General features: G+C 42.6%; 1 protein-coding gene across 12 annotated transcripts in view; it reads left to right on the forward strand.

The window, feature by feature from the left end:
- The first annotated feature begins 145 nt into the window (after positions 1–145).
- The window catches only part of PHLDB2 (pleckstrin homology like domain family B member 2), a 108,735-nt gene continuing 86,393 nt past the window's right edge, over positions 146–22,487 (forward strand). For 10 of the 12 annotated variants that reach the window (XM_029939272.1, XM_029939273.1, XM_029939275.1 and 7 more), the window contains exons 1-2: positions 1,144–1,231; positions 19,594–20,942. In XM_029939272.1, the coding sequence (XP_029795132.1) occupies positions 1,228–1,231; positions 19,594–20,942 (1,353 nt within the window). In that variant the 5' untranslated portion in view covers positions 1,144–1,227. Of the gene's footprint in view, positions 210–1,143; positions 1,232–19,593; positions 20,943–22,487 lie in introns of those variants that run through there. The other 2 variants (XM_029939274.1, XM_029939284.1) reach the window with 2 other exon arrangements.

The raw sequence follows: 22,487 nt of genomic DNA on the forward strand, positions 1-22,487 counted from the left end.
GGAGAGGAGGCAGTGGCCGCCGGGGCCGAGGAGGGGCGAGCTGAGCACCGCTAGCCTGGAGTGGCCAGTCGGCGGCGGCTGGAGCTGCGGCGGGGCCGGGCCGGGGGCCGGGAGCCTGTGGGGGGCCGGAGGGAGGGAGGGAGGGCGGAGGCCCAGGCAAGAGGGCGGCGGGGCCGGTGGAGAGCCGCGGCTCGAGGAGAGATGAGACGGTGAGTGGGAGCCGGGGGCGCCGAGTTGCTTTGCTTCTCTTGCAGGCTATAGGGACAAAAGCCCGGGCTAGGGTTAGCGGGACCCTGGCCGCGCAGCTTTGGGGGCCCTGGACCCCGGGGGTTGGCTGGACCCTGTAGTAGAGTGTCGGGCGTGAGATACAGACTGATTGCAGGGAACGGGAGGGATTTTGGGGGGACCGGAGGCAACTTTTGCCCAGAACTCTGGAATGACTCCGGGGAGAGGGATGGGGATCTTTGGTGCAGAGCTGCTTTGTCGCGATGGGCGGAGGAAAGAGAAGGTCTGCTGCTGGACGGTGTGGGGCGCGGGATTCAGAGAAGACCCCCCTCTCCACCTCCCCCAAATATCTGGCTAGCTGCGTTTCCTATTCCACTGTTTCAAAAGTGGGGCTCGCAAGTTTGAATCGCGCAGAACCTCAGATTCCGCTTTGGCTTTCGATCCCCAAAAGTTTGTGGTCTGGCGGTGTCCGCAGCCCTAGATATAGCGGCTGGAAGCACTGGGGGAATGTTCGGAACCCCTGTTTCACGCGCGTCCGGCAGGGCGGAGGCGCGGCTGAAATGTATGCTGGTACATTCAATCACTTAGCTCCTGCGGTCGTCACTAATCCAGGTGCCCAGGAGCTGGCTAACTCCCGCCAACGCCAGGAAATTTAAAGGCTGACAGGCTGCCCCTTCCAGGTTGTGGTGTCCTGTTTGGAAGAGCTTCGGAAGTCGAACCTGCTTCCAGAGCCTGCGCATGTACCTTTCTTATGTAAAAGAGGGAACTGTGCTCGCCGCCTTTTAAATTGGTAGACTTGCCTGGGGCTGGAATTACTCTGGGCAGGCCCTGCCCTCGTCCCTGGAAGTCTTCGTTGTGCAGCTCTGGAGTAGCTCTCAGGAGTTCTAGAATGCACAACTAAGCACTGCCAAACGCGGCCGGGAGTGGAACTAGAAGCAGCATACGGATGTGGATTCCTTTTAGTAGCATTATTTGCCAGCCATATTCCTTTTCATTCTACAAATGTGTAAGTTGCAGATACTTCTTTGCAAGTATTGGAATTTAACTTTAAGCTCTGTTGTTTGGTTTAAGTGTTTGACATATGTCCCTGAGGTTCTGACATCGTCTGAATTCTGCGATCTAGATGAAGTTCAGTTTCATAGGGTTAAACTTTTGCCCTGAGAGCTCTTGAATTCTTGCTTTTTGGTAGGATAGCAACAGAGTAGTTGGATTTGGGATAAATAAACCTTTAGAGTTGCCCACTGTTTTAACAGAATGACTATATCCCTGGTACCATTGCCGTCAATTATGTAAATATTTGTTTGATTAAAGAGCTGAGTTATTTGAAAAGTAACAGTTGGGTCTATTCAAGATTCCCTTTTCATATCCTGGAGTTAGTTCTTTAAAAGTGTTTTTTTTTTTTCCCACCTTACATTTTTAATATGGAAATGTAAACATATGTACTTAAGAAACTCTGTAAAGTTCTCAGAACGTTTATAACTGGCATATCCTTTAAAACCAAGGAGAGTCGAGTTTTTGCTCTTAGTTGACTAGTGTAGCCTTCACCTCCTGAGACCCAGAGGTTTGCAAATCTCAGCCTTTCTCACCAATGGGAAAATGAGATGTTTGGTTAAGAGTAGTAATCATTTCAGTTTGCAGGCTTCGGTGTGTCTCATGCGCCAGGCGGCTGCTGTCCCTTTGGGCAGGGGACTGTAGGGGGTGTCTCTTGGATGCCTGTTTGAAGTGGTGGGGGAAAAAAATACTTGGGGAATTGAGCTAAGAGTTTGCTAAGCCCTGTCTTAAAGAATCTAGACCAAAGCCAGAACTCATTAGCGTCCTTTTCAGAAACATTTTTTATTTACTGGCTTTGTACCAGAGAAGGAAGAAACAGCCAAAGTGATTATACCAACCACTGGTTTTCCTTATTCTCATCCATGCCCTATTGTGAGGTCTCTAAGGATTGATTCTAGAGTGTACTAGGGAAGTTACTGTGAAAAATCTGATTCCTTTTGGATACTTTTAAAGAGCAGCTGAGGTTATGACTTCGTATGCTAATTCTCAGCCCTTAGCAGGAGGCAGGCTATGAATGATTTGTAAAGGCTGTGCTTTGTACTTCTTACAAGTGGAATACATGTGCTTTATAAATCTGACTGTTAGCTCTTGGTGTACTTTACTTATTAAGAGTGTAAATGTTGTCCATTTGAAACAAAGAAACAAACCAATTCTAAGCTGTGTGCATTATTTTAAAGCCTTTATATCCATTATAGCAGTGGTTCTCAATTGGGAATGGGGGTCGATTTTGCTCCACAAGGGATATTGGCTAATGTATGGAGACATTTTTGGTTGTCCATCTGGAGGTAGGGAACAGGCCCCCCCCCCCCCCCCCGCCCCCAACTGGGCTGACATCTATAGTGGGTAGAGGCCTCAGTTACACTGTAATATCCTACAATGCACAGAACACACAAAGAATTCTCTAGCCCCCCAAATCTAGAATACTGCTCTAGAATAATACACTAAAATACCAGAGCGTTACCTCGTGGGCATCTGTTAATAAGATTAGGGATCTTAATCTAATTTGGATCCTCAAGAAACCAACTGTGTTCTTGTTAAACACAAAGAGACCATGTCATAGAAGCCTTTTTGCAGCACCAGATTCTTTTGCCCTTGGCATTGAGAGTCTTACTATACCAAAGATGTGAAAGAGTTTGTGTTCATTAACAACTTTGAGTTCACTTAAAAATCACAGAATTTGGGAGTATTAGAGTGCAGGGGAGACTCAAAGATCACCAAGTTCAACCTTCTTATTCTATAGATGTACAAACAGAGATGCCTGGAGATTAGTGACTCATAAGATGTCATGTGAGTTTGTGGCAGACATAGTCCTAGGTACAACCCAGAATTAGGGAGTTTAGAAATTGGTACTTAAGCAACTGTAATTTTTTTTTATTAGTGGGCTTGACCATTTGTGAGCATTTAGAGGTACCATTCTTCATGAGGAAATAAATAAACCCTTTGATTGGGGAAGAGTGACATTAGCCATGGTGGCTGTGGAGCATATGCCTGGGTGTGTCAGCCCTAAGAAGGAGATAATTCCATTGTGTGACCTGTGACACTCTACGTCTGATGCCGACACTGTCCTTCCCATGGCAGAGTGGGCACCAGATGGTCCCACAAGCTTAGCAGATGCTGCTTTTTAATTCAGGTACAAAATAGAACATCTGAGATTTTCCATTCCTCCCTGCCTCATGGGTTAAGAGTAGAAGACATGAATGGATCGGGTTGTCTTAGACAGGAGGGAAATGAGAGAGGCCTGCTGAGTATGAGGTTTGAAAAGACACCTGGCGTATAAGGAAAGGAGGAGTGATGGAGGCAATTCAGAAGCTGATGAATGGCTGTTTACAGTAAGTATGATTGCATAGAACTTGGGTTAGGAATCTGAAGGCAGTTCATGTTTAGCTATCCTTTGGGCGAGTAAGACAAAATAATCCTGGGAATAAAAGGAAATCTTTTTATCTAACTCCTTTGCCCACAATGCACTCACTTGACTGGATAGTGCAGTCAAATCTTCTAACTTCTGTGCCATTGTTACTTTCTCAAACCGCAGTCTCTACCATTCCGCCTGTTTCCCTGGTGGGGAAGAATATGACAGTGTAAAGTGATTGTTGATTTTCTAGGAGAGTTTAAAAAAGCATGGCATTTGTGAATGGCTCTGTTTATACAAAGGGGTTATCTCAGTGAGTTTTGAATTATCAAAAAATCTGTGCCCATATGGCCTGGTCCGTTACAAACTTGTACTCTCACATTTACATTTCTCTGATTGGCCGTTAGGCCTGTGGTTAGGAATTCTTGTTCTGTGTGCTCAGTGTCCCTGCCAGGGTAGTTATAATCAGTCCTCAGGTCTGGGAGGTTCTGGCTTAGAGGAGACTTTTTTAGTATGCCTTTCCTGGGAGAGGTCAGAACTCTGAACTGTGCTGAGGTGAGTTCTTATCATTTTGATAACTAGCCAATGGGTGCACCTCAAAGCCAAGTATGTGGTAGTATATTTAGAAATGATTTGAAAGTGATGACTTTTTTAAGGGGTCTGCTCCCTGCAGATACTATAATAAAGAAGGGCAGCAACCTTCTCATTATCACCTTCCATGTAGTTATTACTGTTACTTTTTTTTAAGATGATGGGAGAGAAGATATGAGTGGCTTTGTTTTGTTTTTTTTAAATAACTGTTGGCTGGAAATATTTATTGGCATTTGAGTAATGTGACTCTTGTCTTTTGAAAATGAATAAGACTAAAAATGGTAGCTCAGGGTGTCAGATCCCTTCAAGATAAACAAACAAGAACTTGTCTTTGTCACACAGGATTTGAATCCTCTAGGGGTTAATTTCAGTTGTTTTCATGATATTTAAGGGATGCTTCTTACAGTTGAAAAGAGGCTTTGTGCTGTATCTGCTTTAAGGGCAAGACTATGGGGCGCCCGGGTGGCTCAGTTGGTTAAGCGGCCGACTTCATCTCTGATCATGATCTTGTGGTTCGTGAGTTTGAGGCCTGCGTTGGGCTCTGTGCTGATGGCTCAGAGCCCGAAGCCTGCTTTAGATTTTGTGTCTCCTTCTCTCTGCCCGTCCCCTGCTCATGCTTTGTCTCTCTCTCTCTCTCTCTCTCTCAAAAATAAACATTAAAAAAATTTAAAACAAAGGACAAGACTGTTATGTGTAGCTGCTAGTGGGCAATAATAGAAACCCAGGTTTAAAAAGCATTTTATTGAGGTGTTGGTGGGAAAGCCAGGGTTTGGAGAAGCTTGCTATACAAAGAAACAGATAAGTAAGACCTAGAATAGCAAGCAAAATTACATGGAAAAGTTTCAGAGGTTTTTACAAGAGATATTTTTTTTTGTTTAGTGTGTGAAAATTGATTTATTAGACAAACTGCTTTTTCCTACTTTGCTAATGAAGGGGAAGGAAAAGTTTGTGCATGCCAATTACCTCAAGCAGGGTCTGCCTTTTCTAAGACTTGCTGCTAACTCTGGAGTTGAGTGGAAATTAGTGTTGATCATCGTAGAATATTTGGTTTACACATCGTGTGTGACTTCTCCAGATGGCAGTAGGCTTGTGGAATTAACATATGGAATAGCAAAAAGCTGAAAGTTACAAGATTTTTCCTAGGTGTGTTTCTTGACCCCGTACTGCTAAAACAAGGTAAAAGCAAAGGAAAGCCTGCTCCTGCATTCTTGACCAGTTCAGACCCAGTGTGAATAGTGCTTCATAGCCAAGAGATACTCAGAGGAGACTAGGAAGTGATGTCTGGCTGCCACACTGCTTACGTCATTGCAGAAGTAGGCTTTCGAAAACAGCTTAAGATTTATTAAGGAAATTGCAAGCCCTGGGAATGCAGAGCACATATTTCTTATACATCATGCTGAATCAAATGCCCATATTATGTTGCATTCCTATAACTCTGACCAGGCCTCTGTCCCACTCTGTTATGCTGAAACAATTTACCATGCCCTTGGAATGTCATGGGCAATGACACTGGTGCAAGCTTTTCCCAATTAGGTAGCTGCCACCTTATCACTAAAACATGTTTCTGTTGTTTGGTCATTTCCATGCCCTGCATTGTATAACTGGCACTCCTGTGTTATTTAACCAGTATCTATCTCTTGGTCCAAAAAGTTGGAGCAGAAAGAACACCCAGTTCACCCTTACCAGTTTAAATATGGGAAGCCTCAGCGAACACAAGGTGAGGACAGGAGAAGTGACTTGTCCAGCTCCTACTTCTCTTGGTGATTTTGGCAGAACCAGGACTAGGTCAGGTCTCCTGACTCATGTTCCTGGCATCCTGTCTAGTGTTCTTTCTACTGGATTGCCCATTACAGTAAAAATAACATCCTACTGAAACCATTTCCTTTATTAGGTCTTTTGGCCAGAGTTATAAACAACAACGTTGATTAAATTTAATAAAGTTAGTTGATTATGGATCTCTGCTGGTTCAAGTCCTTTCTCTTATCCTTTCAAGCAATCAGTGGTCCAAAGGTAGGCATCAGGAGAGGGAAAAACTAAATGTCTTATAATACCCACTCTGTAATCAACCATTAAGTAATGAAGACATGGTACCTTTACTGTTCTGTTTACTTTATGGCATTTTAAAAATCTATCGGCTCAATTTTTTTTAATGTTTATTTATTTTTGAAAGAGAGAGAGAGAGAGAGAGAGAGAGAGAGAGAGAGAGAGAGAGAGAGAGAGAGAGACAGGGTATAAGCAGGGGAGGGGCAGACAGAGAGGAAGACACAGAATCTGAAACAGGCTTCAGGATCTGAGCTGTCAGCACAGAGCCCAACAGGGGGCTTGAACCCACAAACTATAAGATCATGACCTGAGCTGAAGTCGAACGCTTAACTGACTGAGCCACCCAGCTGCCCGCTTTGGCTTAAGTTTCGTGTTGAAGGGAAAAACACAACTATGGAAGGTGTGGTCATTTTGTGTACCATCTCTCCTGAGCCTACATGCTCGGACTATTTCTGGTTCCTACATTTTGGGTAAGAGAATGGGGAATGTAGTGTTTTGGGGTTTGGGGACTGTTACTTTGGAAGATTATAAAATGACTCTCAAGAGAGTGTATTTTGATCAGAGACTGGACTGGAGACAGGGTGGTGGAACAATCAGAGTTTGATCCCATAGACTCTCAGCTTCTAATTCAAGTCCCCAGGTGGTGGATTCTGGGTCAAGAGAGAGCATCTTTATTCCCTTGGAATCCTAGGGTCAATATTTTTCTTGTCTGAAATTGGCTTTGAGCTAGAAGGATGTTGGAGTAGTCTTCTGCCTTAGGAAGTGGACCTGAAGGAGGGTGCACACACATAGTCATGACCTCCAGTTTAGCTATTTTGTGACCGCCCCCCCCCCCCCCCCGTAGTTTTGTCTTCACTGTGGGGATCATGTAATAGGAGGATTCTTCCAGGTCTGTTGTCAGAATCACCTCCACCCAAGGATGAAATCTACCAATGATCAGAAATAAAAAACATCTGGAAACACTAAATTTACTTGGGAAAATTTTAGGAATCTTAATGTTGACCTGAAAATGTTTTAGGAATCTATAAGAAACCCTGAAAATATGGGTCTATATAATTTCCTTTAACTCTCTCACTTTCGAAGAGGAAGTAACCTAATTTAAGAATCTACAAAGCATGGCAGTCTCTTAGCATAAAATATATAAAGTGTGTGTATGTGAGTGTATTCAAGTTTTTCAAGGCTCACATTCTTCAAGATATAGCAAGGTTGGCAGTTTTTGTGAATAGTTTTACATTTTATCTTTCTAAAGAGGTGGTTTTTCTTTGGTCACACGTAGTGGTAAAATTTAGTTACTGCACCTACCATTATGGTGCAAGTATTCTGAATATACCAAATGGCCTGAAAGTTGCAGTCTGAACAATGCATTTTTTTTTCAAATTTTTCCCATATACTTAAACAATCAGCTTTAGGAGCTTAATTCAATATGCTAGAGGATTAATATTTCATACATAAAAGAAATAAGCTAGGAGCCACTGATATGACCCTATCACACTTTGTCATGTGAGCTACTGTAATGTTAAGTCCATATATATTCATGTATTTTTATTCATATTGATTTGCAAAATGTATACATCTCACTTTTTAACTATTTTATTATGGAAAGTTTTAAACATACACAAAAGTTAACAGAACAATACAGTGAAATCTCATGTATCTTTCATGTGTCATGTTAATCTTGTTTCATTTGTAGACCTTGCTTCTTCCCCCAAAACATGGAAGGTTATAAACTAAATTTTAAACACTGTGCTATTCATTCACAAATAATTTAAAATGTAACTCTAAGGAATTAGGATTTTTTAAAAGTTTATTTATTTATTTATTTTGAGAGAGCAAGGGCGGGGAGGGGCAGACAGAGAGAACCCTAAGACGCCTCCGCACTGTCCGTGCAAAGCCCAGTACGGGCTTGAACTCATAAATACTGAGATCATGACCTGAGCCGAAATCAAGAATCAGAAGCTTAACCTACTTAGCCAACCCAGGTGCCCCAGAAGAGGTTTGGGATTTTTAAAAAATGTAAACATATCATTAGCACACCTGAAAAAATAGCCATACTTATAATATCATCTGTGTTATCATCAACGCTCAGAAACTCTCCTGAATCTTTTAATCTAGAACAGTTCCCTCTCTGTCTTGTTCTTTTTTTTTCCTCGCCATATGCTGGTTAAAGATATTGTTCTTTTTTTTTTCTGTAGCCTTTTCCATGTTCTAGACTTAAGTGATAGCATCTCTGTGGTGCTGTTTACTGTATTCCTTCCTATTTTCTATAATTGAAGACAGCATGTTTTAATTTGAGACCTTTCCTACCATGTCACCGTGTTCAACTTAATTTATTATAAATATATATAATATAGATATACTTACTGGATTATTATTGTGTCTCTTTTAAGTATTGTTAATGCTACGTTTATAATGGTGTAAACACATGTGTGAGTCTGATAAAAGTCACATCTTAAGGACTTAGGTAAAAGTCAGGAATTATGTTGGTAGAAAGGGAGTTTGAATGTCCCATAGGTATTTTGAGGTTGTTTCTGCTTTGTCTCCTTCCTTTTGCCTTCCTCACTGGCTGGAGAGAGCTATCACAGGAAATCTGCTGCCAAATTCCTTGGAGAATCTAAAGAATATTTTAAAATTCACACGAACAAGTCTTATTCAAGAAGCTAGCACAAAATTTTTTAATCCCCACAAATGATGTTTTACCCTCTTCACTAAGAGACCTTTATGATTTTTAGGGATGCCTGGGTGGCTCAGTGGTGTAAGTATTCGACTCTTGATTTTAGCTCAGGTCATGATCTCATTGTTGGTGAGTTCCAGCCCCACTTTGGACTCCGCACTGCTTGGGATTCTCTCTCTTTCTCTCCCTCTGCCCTTCCCCTGCATTCTTACTCTCTCTCTCAAAATAAATGAAATAAACATTTAAAAAAGAGGCCTGTAAGATTTTTATTCCTATAAAACACTCTAGACTTATTTAAAAGTAGCCTCTGATCACAGGAGAAAAGATCCCCATTTAAAGTATGGTTATCACTATTGATGGTGATTACTTTTAGGAACATTTGGATACCATCTGGAATCCTCTTTTGGACAGAGCTTAGACTTCAGGACAGCAAGAGACGACAGAAGGGAATGGTAGCGTGAGGTTAGACTCCTTTATTGTGATAGGAAGAAGCTGGGACTCTTTTTAACTTTCTGTCCTCACTTCTCCCATCTGCGTTAAATGTTCTCACTATCCCCCATCACTCACCGCTGCTGGCTGTGCTCTTTCCTCCCTGCAGCCAGATTTCATGCTTTTTGTTCTGTCTTTAATGGTTTCCCTGACCTCTTTGTTTAGGTGATTTAAGAATATAACAGAATAAAACAAATGCAAAACCAAAAAGCAAACCTAGAGAGAAAGGAAGGGTGTGATCCCAAGGGTTCACACCTTTCTCCCCAGCCCGCCAGTGGGCCACCCGGACACCTGGCCAGTTCCGAGGGTGCCGCAAGTTGCCTGGGTCCTGGAGAACCTTGGATGGCAGTCTCGAAAAGCCTTCGTGCATCTTAGGCTGCTGTGGGCATGTGGGCAGCATGTGTCTGTCTCTGGGTGTCTGTGAGGGTGTGTGTGCCTGACTGCACACAGTAAGATTGACAGCAGCCTGTCAGTACGTTCATTCTGCACGGACAAAACGGCCTCCTTAGTCTGCCATTAAAATACATTTATTCCTGTCGAGCTGCTTTTTTTTGGATCTTTCTGAAAGATGAAAATATCCTCCTTGGAGATTATCAACCTATTTATATATGTCTAATGGTTAATAATTATTTTGTTCAAATAGGCAGATCTTTAAATACTGTTTATTTATTTTGAGAAGAGGGAAGAGGGGCAGAGAGGGAGACAGAGAATCCCAAGCAGGCTCCGAGCTGTCAGCACAGAGCCCGATGCCAGGCTCCATCTCCCCGATCTCAGGAACTGCGAGATCATGACCTGAGCTGAAATCAAGAGTTGGATGCTCAACCAACTGAGCCACCCAGGCACTCCTAGGAAGATCTTTAAATGACAACGAACATGATGCCAGGGAAGAGTGGGAACGCATTTGCCGCTATGTTGATTTGCAAAAAGAACAAGAAGGCTACTATGCCTGCTAACAGAAGTGTTTTTCTTCTCTGTGCTGGGATATAAAATCTTGAGTGAGGAAGAGGAGTTGAAAGGAACTAAGTTTAGGAAGTGGGATGAGTGAGGGGGAGATGAGGATCTGTTGAGACCATGATTTAGGGATGCTTGCAGAAACTGTGTGAGGAGGTGATCTGTGAGGGAGACAGGATCTGGGGGTATTTGCCTGGAGGAGGTGTGTGCCAGTGGGTGTGGGGCTGAGCAGAGAAGTGAGGCTTGTTTGCAGAGATGGACGAGGCCGGGGCGGATTTAGTGATGAAAGGAAATATTTCTGTAAAAGGAGGGTGTGTTTGCGGAAGGGAGAGCTGAGAAGATTGAAGATTTAAGTGAGGATGATGTTTGGATTAACAGAGGATGGGGGAAATGGCTGCTTTGGGGGTTTTGAAATAAGAATATTGCTAGAGAAGGAAGTGGTTGTTCCTAAAGCTTCTAATTAGCACCCCCCCCCCCACCAATTGTGTTTTCTTGTTGGGATTAGCGGAAAAAGAGGAGGTTTTGTATCCATTGTTCTCCGTTCTTTAGCTTTGAGTTTGGGGCTGAAAGAGATTCCCCGGTTTTCCCTTTTCATCCTCTAAAAGCTGCTCCTCAGCCCCATCTGCTGCCACAGGAACACCCCTCCTCCCAAGAACTCATGTAAAGAATGGCACTACTTCTGAGGGACTGCTCCAAGCTGGTGTCTGAACTCGATTACATGTCATCAGTGCGCGCTTTATTTATAACATCACCATATTGTAAACATCAGCACTGAAAGAGACCAGCCTGCGGACCACCAGTGTTCTGGGAGAGCTTTGAAACCCCTGTCAGCCACTGTCTGCGACAACATATGTTCCCAGAGCCAGCGCCTGGGCTTGGAGGGCCCAGTAGTAGGACACATTAGAGACGCAAGCTTTTTTATAAAGTGGAAATTTTAACCTATACCCTCTGAGTCTTGGGGGCTATTATTTTTTTCTGAATTTGCTTCTGTAATCTACATCCTCACCTTTTCCCAACCATATGAAACAGTCTCCACTTTGCAGTTCACCTGCTCTGCTCGGGCAGGTCTGCTTTGATTAATCCCCACTGTTCTGAGTGACCCTGAGAGGCGTCTGTGCATTGCCACGTCAGATGACAAGTAGCGTGTTGTATACTGCAGGACTCCTCCAAACTCCTTTGGGTTTCTGGATACCTGCTTTTATATGGACCAGACTGTGAGTCTTTCTCCCTTAACACAACACAACCCAATGCAGCACAAGGAACACAACACACACTTTGTTTTGATTTGCCCTTTTTTTTTTTTTTAACACTTTGCTCAGTGAGAATGTTTTCAACATCTTGAAACCAAGATCCCTGAAGCTCTGGAAATCGCAGTGCTGTCAATTCACTGTTGGGGACATAGTTTGAATGAGATCAGCTTCACTGTATTGTTACTGAGTGTAAATGGCGCTGGAGAATTCAGTTTTAAAACAGATACCAGAACCATGTGTCAAAGAGAAAAGGAGCTATCAAGGCACTGATCAACATGATCCTTGAGATTAGTTTTGTAAGTCATTTTCTTCTCTAGGGAAAACATATTATGAGTTTCTGTGGTATCATCCAGAGATCTCTTCATGTCTTCTGGCATTTTCTAATTGACAGTGAGCTGATGTACATTTCAGGTGATAAAATAATGGGAGCTCTGTGGGGGTGGAGGGGATTCAATTTATCCATTGGAAAGTAAGACCAAACATTTCAACACACATTAACCTCTCTCCTGTTTAGACTTCCTGGTGTTGTTTTTTTCTCTCAGATGGGCACCAGATGCCTTCTCCCCTTTCGCCATGCCCCTTCTGTGGATATGCATGTAATATACTTACTTGTGAAAGCCCTTGGGACTCTTTTGCCTCCACAATAACAATGCTGTGATTTTTATAATTTCCCAGAGACTTCTTTTTAGTTGATGTGAAATGTACAAGAAACCCAAAATAAACACACAGAAGCCAGGCTGGAAACGGGGTCCTCCTTGCCTGCCTCCCCTCTTACACATGTTAACACAGATCTCTCCCTTCCGCTGCCCTCTCTGTGGCTCGCCACTGTGGCACACCTCTCGCGTGGTGCTTCCTGGTTCTTCCTCATCCTGAACTCGGCCACAGTCTCTGCTGCATCTGTCTGCAGTGCCCCATCCACCACTCCTTCCCCTCATTGCCAGGGAACTCATTAAACCCAAATTCTTCCACTGTGTTCACCTTCCTGCTTCCCTGTTCCTTGCTCACCCTGTCATCCTCCTTCAAAGTACATACTAGCTACCGGTCTCCATTCCCCTGTCTTTTCCCATCTCTAGGCCTTCGCTAATGTGATCTCACCTTCAATGAGAAAAACTCTGGAAGTAGGGAAGGGGAAAGGTATCACAACCATATTATCATCCCTGGGGTCAGGTAGGGTACCGCTGATTCTTTACCTTATGAGTTGAGTGGGTTGGTGGGATTAAGAGATACAAAACTGAGAGAAGTTTACATATGCATTCAACTCTGACAGGTGGATGAAGCTTTGGAAAAATGAGTAAGTTCCGTGTTTGTGTTTGATGATGCATTTGTATATATACAGCCTTTCACATACCCTTAACAGACCTGGTGAGGTTGAACTGAAAAACTGTGGTATCAGACATGTGAATATCCCTTCAGAGAGTCTCTGGAATGTGCTTACCTCCAAATCGTGTTTAACTTTCCCCTACAAGTATGCATGGGGGAGACATGTTGCATGTTTCACAGATGTGGCTTCTTATTTGCAAATGTCCTTCCCTGGAGTCTGTAAAGCTGATCGTCCTTCAGCAAGTAGTGCTTTGCTGTACTCTGGCATTGCATTTTGTTTGACCAACCAAACTGTTTCAGTAATTATACTTCTTGATTTTTAAAAAAACATGTGTGAGGAAGAGAGGGGTATCTAGTGTGCCACCCTGCAGGGTAGTAATAAAACTGTAGTAGTTTCATGTTCTTTAGTTTTATTTGCCCAGATAAAGAGGGAAAAGAATTTGTGAATATTTCATCTGGGTGATTCAGAATCATTTGCTGCTGCAAACAGGCTCAAATATAGTAATGTATTTTATAATCTAAAATGACATCATTATCAGGGCACCTGGGTGGCTCAGTCGGTTAAGCGTCCAACTTCAGCTCAGGTCATGATCTCGCGGTCCGTGAGTTCAAGCCCTGCGTTGGGCTCTGTGCTGACAGCTCAGAGCCCGGAGCCTGTTTCAGATTCTGTGTCCCCCTTTTCTCTCTTCCCCTCCACTGCTCTTGCTCTGTCTCACTCTGTCTCTCAAAAATAAATAAGTGTTAACAATAATATATACTGACATCATTATCTTATATGGCTGAGTCAAAAATTAAACTTTTATCCACACCAAAATAGAATTTATTTGTTTTATACATGATGGCCTGACCAATTTTATTAGGAGAAAACAGAAAAACCATACTCTTTAAAAAAATTAAACTTTTAAGGATCCATTTTGACATGAGATATTACGCCCTTCAGCTCTGTGCTGTTAACAGAGTAAATGTTTAAAATGCAGCGTTTGGGCTCACTGTTTAATTTTTGACTTCTGTTTAATCACATGTGCCCTGGCTTGCTTTCTGGATTGCTGTCTCTGCACATTGTGGGAATTCCTCTTCTAACAGCTCTGTTGCCCATTTTGTGTACATTATCTTAAAACCAAAGTCTCCCCACTGACTTACATTCTTTTCTTGTCTATTCTAACATCTCGCTTATGGATTTCCTTTTGTAGCCTTGTCTAAAATATTCTAAATGGTTGGAGAATTGCTTTTCCAGTTTAAACCACTCTTTGGGTAGGCAAATGGCTTGGACCCTTGAGGGCTTATTTACATGGTGGTAGAGATGGGAAAGAATTTAGATCACTACGAGAGTGAAATGTATGTTCCGAAGAGGAACATGCTAGAACTTTTCAAAAAGGACCATGACACAAAAATAATTCTTTTTCCTTACACAATTTTTGTTATTACACAGATCGTGTAGAGACAGGGCATTTGCTGCATGTACCAGTAGTCTAATCTCTAATGGGCTTGGAATTTGCTTATACCCTTAAAATCACAGAATTTTAGGGGCACCTGGGTGGCTCAGTTGGTTGAGTGTCCAACTTTAGCTCAGGTCATGATCATGCGGTTCATGAGTCTGAGCACCTTGTCAGTCTCTGTGCTGACAGCTCAGAGCCTGGAGCCTGATTCTGTGTCTCCTTTTCTCTCTGCCCCTCCCCCGCTTGTGCTCTGTTCCTGTCTCTCAAAATTAAAAATTTTTTTTAAATCACAGAATTTTAAGTGTAGAAGTGGCCTTATGCAACCATTGGGGAGTACTCAACAGATTCCCTTTCTTTCAGTGGGATTTAATGTTATTGTCAATTCTTCCCACCATAATTTCCACAGACTGCCACTCTCACTGAGTTAATCCCCTCCATGCTCCTTTACCAGTGTGTCAATCAGTTCTTTATTAAGGCATGTGTCTTAATAGCAATTATTTGTTCATATGAGTGTCTTTCCCTTTGGACTATAAGCTGTGTAAGGCAGGAAGTGGTGTCTGACCACATACTTCTCAGTACTCAGCTTGAAAGCCTAGTTTATGGTAAGAATTTAAGGAAGATTAACACCTTCATAGTAGCAAACAACTCCCAAATCTCTGTGGCTTAAGACCATCTTGGGTTGGCAGGGGTCCTGCTCCACGGTGTCCTTACTGAGGGATATAGGTTAACAATGTCTCCACAGACTTGAATGCATGCTAGGCGTGCTGGGCGTCTTAGCAGGAGATGAAAAGCATGAATCATGCCCCAGCTCTTCGTGGTTCAGCTTGACAGGGACATCTCACTTTCTCTCCTAGTTCCTTGATCAAAACAAGCCATATCCCAATGCTATAGGGCTGTAGCAGAGCAATACTGCTGTGTTTCTGAGAGGAGGAGAAGAGGAATATTAGTGCACGATTGCCTGCCGAATCAGTATCTGACACACGGCAGGCATCGAAGGGCCTCTAATGAATAAGCGTAATAATGAATAATGCTTTCTGTTGGGATTTTAATTCCTTTCTATACAATAAGGAGAACCACATTTTTTAGAAGATGAGGATACTAGTATTATTGTCCAAGCTGTGTTCAGCAAACTCCTGGGACTTTTTTGGTAACCAATCTGTTCACTTTACTTGTATCAGAAAAACTGTTGTGTTTTTCAGATGACTAGAATACAGAATGGGTCAATTTGCACAATTAACATTTTGCCTGAGTCATTTAGAACAGTTGGAAAAAATGCTGAAGTCTTCAAATGTTTACATATTAAGTTAGTCTGACCAAGAGCCTTTTTTAGAAGAGTTAGTATCTGGCTCAACAGTTAGACAAAAGCTTCGGGGAAATGAGAGCCTAATCAATTTAAACATGAAGTATTTCTGAAAATACTTAATTTCTACTTTCTTAGCAAATTTCAGTCATGTAATAATGTTTTCAACTATAGTATTGTCACCATGTTTTACATTACATCCTCAGACATCCAACTTACGGCTGAAAGTTTGCACCCTTTTACCAACTCGTTTATAATGTGAATATTCACACACACACATGCACACACACACACACACACACATACATGTGAGGTAGGGGATGTGTTAATTAACCAGATGGTGAATCCTTTCACAACATATATGTATGTCACATCACCACAATGTACATTTTAAATATCTTACAATTTTATCTAAAATGTCATAAATCTGAAATAAAGTAAAATAAATGCAAATTTAAAAAAGAGAAGTATTGCTATAGATTGTATATACTCTAGTATTTTACATTAAGTGTTTTCCCCCCCCTTAACTGTCAAAGCAACTCAGATAGATTGTATGAAATGTGGAAAGTATGAGAACTGAATTAAAATCACTGGTAGGTATGCCTGGGTGGCTCAGTTGGTTGAATGTCCAGCTCTTGCTTTCGACTCTTGATTGATCCTGGGTCATGAAATTGAGCCACCTTCAACATGGAACCTGCTAGAGATTCTCTCTCTCTCTCTCTCTCTCTCTCTCTCCCTCTCCCTCTCTCCCTCTCTCCCTCTCTCCCTCTCTCTCCCTTTCTCTCTCTCTCTCCTTTTCCCTCTCTTCCTCTCTCCCTCTCTCTCCTTTTCTCTCTCTCTCCCTCTCCCCCCTCTGCCCCTCTCCTCAGAAACTCTCTCTCTAAAATACTACTACTACTACTACTACTACTACTACTACTACTACTACTAATATCATCACTGGTAATGCCACCACCCAGATAAAACCACTATTAACTTTTTGACATGATCTTTTCCATTATGTTGTTCTTATTCCTCGTGTAGAATAGGGATATAGACAAAGCAAGAGAAGATACTGGCTCATGATAGGGGGTGGCAGTGGAAATGGCAAGAAATGATCAGATTGAGACTATTGTTTAGGGACAATGTTGATAAGATTTATTGATGGATAAAAGGAAGAAGGACGTGATAGGCCAGGGATAGAATTGATGGAGAAGACATTGATTGAGGATATCAATGATGACTCTCAGAATTTTGGCCTGAGCATCTGTGTGTACGGGTGGGTGTACATATAAGAAAACTGCACTCATTTATATATGGCTTTTAAAATTTACTGAACATTGTATGAATGTACTTTTTATGCTATAAATTACACTTCAGGGGCACCTGGGTGATTCAGTCATTTGAGCATCCAACTCTTGATTTTGGCTCAGGTCATGATCTTATGCTTCGTTGGTTTGAGCCCCAAGTAGGGGTCTGCACTGACAGTGCAGAGCGTGCTTAGGATTTTCTCCTCCCTCTCTTTCTCTCTGCTCCTCTCTCTCAAAATAAATAAACTTAAAAAAATTATACTTCAGAATAATTATTTTAAATGATTGTGTAATATTCATTTATATGAAATATTATAGCTTATTTAACCTTCTCCCTGTTTTTAGGCATTTAGAGTATCCCTCCTGATAAAATATAACACTGCAATGGTCTCAAGACCCACTTATTTCCTTGCTTCTTCCATTCAGAAATATTTAACTTGAGAGAATCGGCCAAGGTTTGCTGGATTTTCAGCATGGCAAACCAGCCGGAGATGAAGTTGGTTGAGAACAGAGGGGATCGTGACTAGAGGTCATCTTGGTTTCAGTCCTCCAAGGGGGCAGAGGTACTAAGTCAGGCTCGTGTTACTTTCAAGGTCGTAGCTGGTGGTCACAGGCAGTTGCTCAGAGGGACGTTTTTCTGGGGGACAGAGGTGGTGCTGCCCCTGAAGAATGAAAGACCTGAAAAAGACAGATGGTGTGACCACCATCCAGCTGGGAGGCAGTTTTAAAGGAGAATCTCAGTTTTGTTTTGAGGTCTACTTCAAGAGATCATCATGCTTTTGTTGTGCCTTGGTAGTTCAGTTGTTTGAGTATCTGACTTCGGCTCAGGTCATGATGTCACTACTGTGAGTTCACACCACACATCATGCTCTACTAGATCCTAGTTTGGATTCTGTGTCTCCCTCGCTCTCTGGCCCTCCCCTGTTCACACTCTCTCTCAAAAAGAAATAAAAACCTTAAAAATTTTTTGAAAAGATAATCCTGCTTTTAATCCATCAGGGTGGGATTTGGGTTGAATGAGAGGGGAACCCAAGGCAGAACTTGTTGGGGAAACTGAACTTTACAAGATGATGATGTGTACCTAGCTCATCACTAGAGTTGAAGCACCCAGACTGCTTCTTGGCCCTAGTCTGGATAAGAAGCAGTTCTCTACTTTACTGCCTGGATCTGCCTGGGAAGCTCACAGAGCTGAGCCACCAACGCAAAATCCTCAATCTCTGGCTAGGAGGTGCGGGGAGTGGGGGGCAGGGGGTGTCAGGCTGTAACTGAAACTGAAAACTTGTGTTCATTGAGTATCTCACCAATGGGTCACTGTGAGTCAAGAGAGCTTGGAGATGAGATGGGAATACTAGAAATACCCTTCTTTTGTAAACTTGTAGCCTGGTTACGGAAACAAGCACATTATAAAATTGATTACTAACTACAAGCAACACCGTTCCTATAGAGACGAGGGATGTAGTAACTAGTATCTGAGGAGCCTGGCACTTTGGACAGTGTCAGCAGTGCATGAGTTCAATGAGAATGCATAAATTGTATTTTTGCTTTGGTGGTAATCTAAAAAATACATGTTTTTATCTGTTACAAGCACAAGCCTTCTTATTTGCAGTGATAGTTTGTATTTAAAGTACATTTTCATAAACTCAAACTTTATTTTCTTAATGTTATTCAAACTAGAGTCCAAAATACTCTTATGGGTACAGAGGTTTTTTTAAAAAAATAATAAGCAATGGATACTCCATTTTCACTGACCCTAACATGGCAGTGGTTTCGGAAACACCCTTACCTCTGTTTCCTTAGTTACCTGCCTTTTTCTGATGGGTACAGGAGCTTCATGGCATCTTTCTTCAGAAGGTAACTCTCATAGCCCCTTTTAAAGAGTCGTCTTCTGGGTTTTTTTTTTAATTTTTTTCTTCATTTTATTTATCTTAGAGACCACAAGTGGGGGAGAGGGCCAGAAGAAGAGGGTGAGGTTGGGAATCAATCTTAAGCAGGCTCCATGCCTGGCACGAAGCCCGACATGAGGCTCAATCCCACAATGCTGGGATCATGACCTGAGCCAAAATCAACAGTTGGACACTGAACCCGCTGAGCCACCTACGTCCCCGAGTCATCTTTTGACCCTCATGTTACTGATTAGTGTCTAGTGTGACACTTTCTTTGTGTGCCAGACTGTGCAGTTTGTCTCTGCGGGACTTGACTTCTGAGCAGTTAATGATTCTAGCAAAAACATCCAAAGAAGGGTCCATTGCATCACCACTTTGGGTGTTTGCCTGGTACACAGGAAGCAGGTGGGCCACCAAGGACTGGGACACAGACGGGAAATTGTCTTTTTTATGGACCAGCCTAACCCTGCACCTGTACTTTGTTAGAGATTTGTTCTCAAATGTCATTGATGGCCTCTTGAGTTATTTTTCTTTTGCACAAAGAATCATCCCAGATCAGTGTTCTTTATGCTTCTTCATTTTAGTAATAAACTAAAGCAGAGTTTGTGTTTGTTAATTTCATCAGGTCAGACTGCAAGGCTGCTTTTGTTCAGATGTAGGCTGACAAGTACTTGGTCTTTTTCAGTCTTCTTTGTTAAGTAAAACTTCCTTCTTCTTCTTCTTTTTTTTTTTTTTTCCTTTACAGATTCCAGCAAGATCATGGCAGAGCATAGCCACCTGCAAAAGCAGCTTGATTTACAAAATGGTAGCATAGAGGCCGGCTTTGAGACAAATTCCCTGGAGGACGATTCCCAAAACATGATGGAGAGCCTGAGCCCGAAGAAATACTCTTCCAGTCTGAGATTTAAAGCCAATGGAGACTATTCTGGCTCTTATTTAACCCTCTCACAGCCTGTGCCTGCTAAGAGAAGCCCTTCCCCTCTGGGAACCAGTGTCAGGAGTAGCCCCTCCTTGGCCAAACTCCAGGGAAGCAAGCAGTTCTCCTGTGATGGGACTGATGCAAGTCTTTCCCTGAAACCTCCTACCCCGGTACTCAGCACCTCCCCGTCCCTCAGCGGGTATCCACTTGGGAGAGCGGACTTTGATCAGTATATTGGCCGTGACAGTGAAAGGCCCTCGAGGCTCACAGAGAAGCCTCCTTATTCCAAATATAGCTCAAGGAATAAATCTCACGACAATGTCTACTTTCTCGGGGGGCTGGAAGGCCGAAAGGTGTCCAGCTCGCTCCTGGCCATGTGGAATGGAAGTCCCGTGAGCGACACCGGCTTCTCTCTCGTCAGCAGATCAGGGGCTGCGAGCATGCCTTCAAGCCCAAAGCAAGCCAGGAAAATGAGCGTCCAGGACAACCTGACCCTTCAGCCCAAGTTGACCCGACACAAGGAGCCAGCATCGGAAAACCTGGGTTTAAGAACTAGAAAGTATTCGGGCAGCAGCCTGAGTCACATGGGGGCCTACAGCCGCTCTCTCCCCAGGTTACACAGGGCCACAGACAACCAGCTGACACCCCTCACTTTGCCTCCCAGAAACTCCCTGGGCAACTCCAAGCGAATGAAACTGGGGGAAAAGGATCTACCTCACAGCATAATAGACAATGACAATTACCTGAATTTTTCTTCTTTGAGCTCAGGGGCTTTACCCTATAAACCCTCCACGTCTGAGGGCAACCCTTATGTAAGTTCCACCCTCAGTGTCCCTGCCAGTCCTCGAGTGGCTCGGAAGATGCTTCTGGCCTCCACCTCCTCCTGTACCTCTGATGACCTTGACAGGGCTTCCTACTCGGGGCTCAACCCGGGTCATTTGTTCCCCCCTGGAGAGCTGGACAGAGCTTTCGCCGCCAGGAGGAACTTCTCTTGTGGATCTGTCGAGTTCGATGATGCAGATTTGGACAGCCTCAGACAGGCCTCAGGGACTCCCCAGCCCATCCTTCGGGAAAGGAAAAGCAGCATTAGCTCCATTTCAGGCCGCGAGGACCTGATGGATTATCACCGACGGCAGAGGGAGGAGAGACTCAGGGAGCAGGAGATGGAGCGACTGGTAATCTTCTTCATCTGACTTGACCTCACTGTTCCCTTGAGCAGCTTCTTGGAGACACACTCCAATGAAATGTGTGGGTCTGTAGGATGTCCAGGTGCACCAGCCACTGCTGTGCCTTTCTAGAATTCTGCTGTCCTTCCTTTCCTTGATCACTCTGAGTGGACATGTGCGGGTATTTGAAGGTCTATTTGTACCTAGTGTTCTATTAAGTTGCTCCACAGAGCCCTCTCAAGTATAGATTCTTGATCAACGTAACAAAGTAGTTGTGAATTTTACTGGATTTCTTAGAAGTCTTACAAAGACTATGTATGAGTAAACACTGATTTATATTTTTTATGTCATCAAATTCCCATGTGCATGGTCTGATGGAAATAAGCGCTGAAATCATGACTCACCGGGAATTAGGCAATACATTTTTCTGAATAGCAAGTTGTCTTGGAAGGTTAAAGGTTGGCTAGGTGTTGCTCAACCTTTTTTCTGCACTGGACACACGCACACACCACCCCCATACTTCCTTCAGCAATGCCTACTAGTCCACACAGTGACCCCCAGCAACACTTACGGAAACATTTTTTGAGTTGTCTCTTTCTATTTAAAATGAATTTATGCTTATTGTGGAAAATATTGAAAATTGAAAGAAAGGAGGAAACATCCCTTGAGAGTCCCATTAATGAACGAGGACAAACTAATTGCATTCTTATTCTTTTTTCTTTTAGGCATAGACTTTTTTGTTTATTTGTTTTTGTAGGATGAGCAGGGTCAGAGACTATTTTAATTCATTGATGGTGAGTTGTTCCGTAATGACGGATGCAGCAAGATGATAAAGCTGATTTACAAAGGTGTCAGAGTATCAAGCTTTAGTTGCTAAAAGAAAGGATGCTGGAATAGGATTCCTGAATCACATACAAAACTCGATAATGTCCTCCAGGACAACAAAGTTGTAACATTTGGATTGTAATGGAGAGAAACCATTTGCATCCATGCAGAACAAAACTCATTTGGAATTTTAGAAAAAGAATCATTTACATCACTTGTAGTTTTTGGTAGGTTAATATATCTATCCTTTTAGATATCCTGATCGGTAATAGGAAATGAAAACAAATGTGAGACCCTTTATAGAATTCTAAATTCCTTGTGTGTGTCTGTGAGACGGTGATCCAATATGACAGTGCCCTTTGTGGTCATAAATATTATCCAGAGATTTTTCATGGTCACAAAAAGACATTGTATTTGGGCTTGATCCATTGATATAAGTTCAGAAAAAGTTTTCAATTAGCATATAAAAAGCCTTCTTGTATATGGGACAGCAAATCTGGCTCTATAATGTGCTGAACAACTTATTTTTTTTAATGTGGTATAATTGATACATAATGTTACATTAGTGTCAGAGGTACAGAATAGTGATTTTGCAAATCTATACATTATGCTATGCTACCATCTCTCACCATACAGCTTTAATACCATTGACTATATTCCCTATTCTTTACCTGTCATCCCTGAACAACTATTATTAATGAAGCCAGAAAATTAGCTTCTATCTGATGA

This window comes from Suricata suricatta, chromosome 5 (genome assembly GCF_006229205.1).
Source record: "Suricata suricatta isolate VVHF042 chromosome 5, meerkat_22Aug2017_6uvM2_HiC, whole genome shotgun sequence".
Taxonomy (NCBI): domain Eukaryota; kingdom Metazoa; phylum Chordata; class Mammalia; order Carnivora; family Herpestidae; genus Suricata; species Suricata suricatta.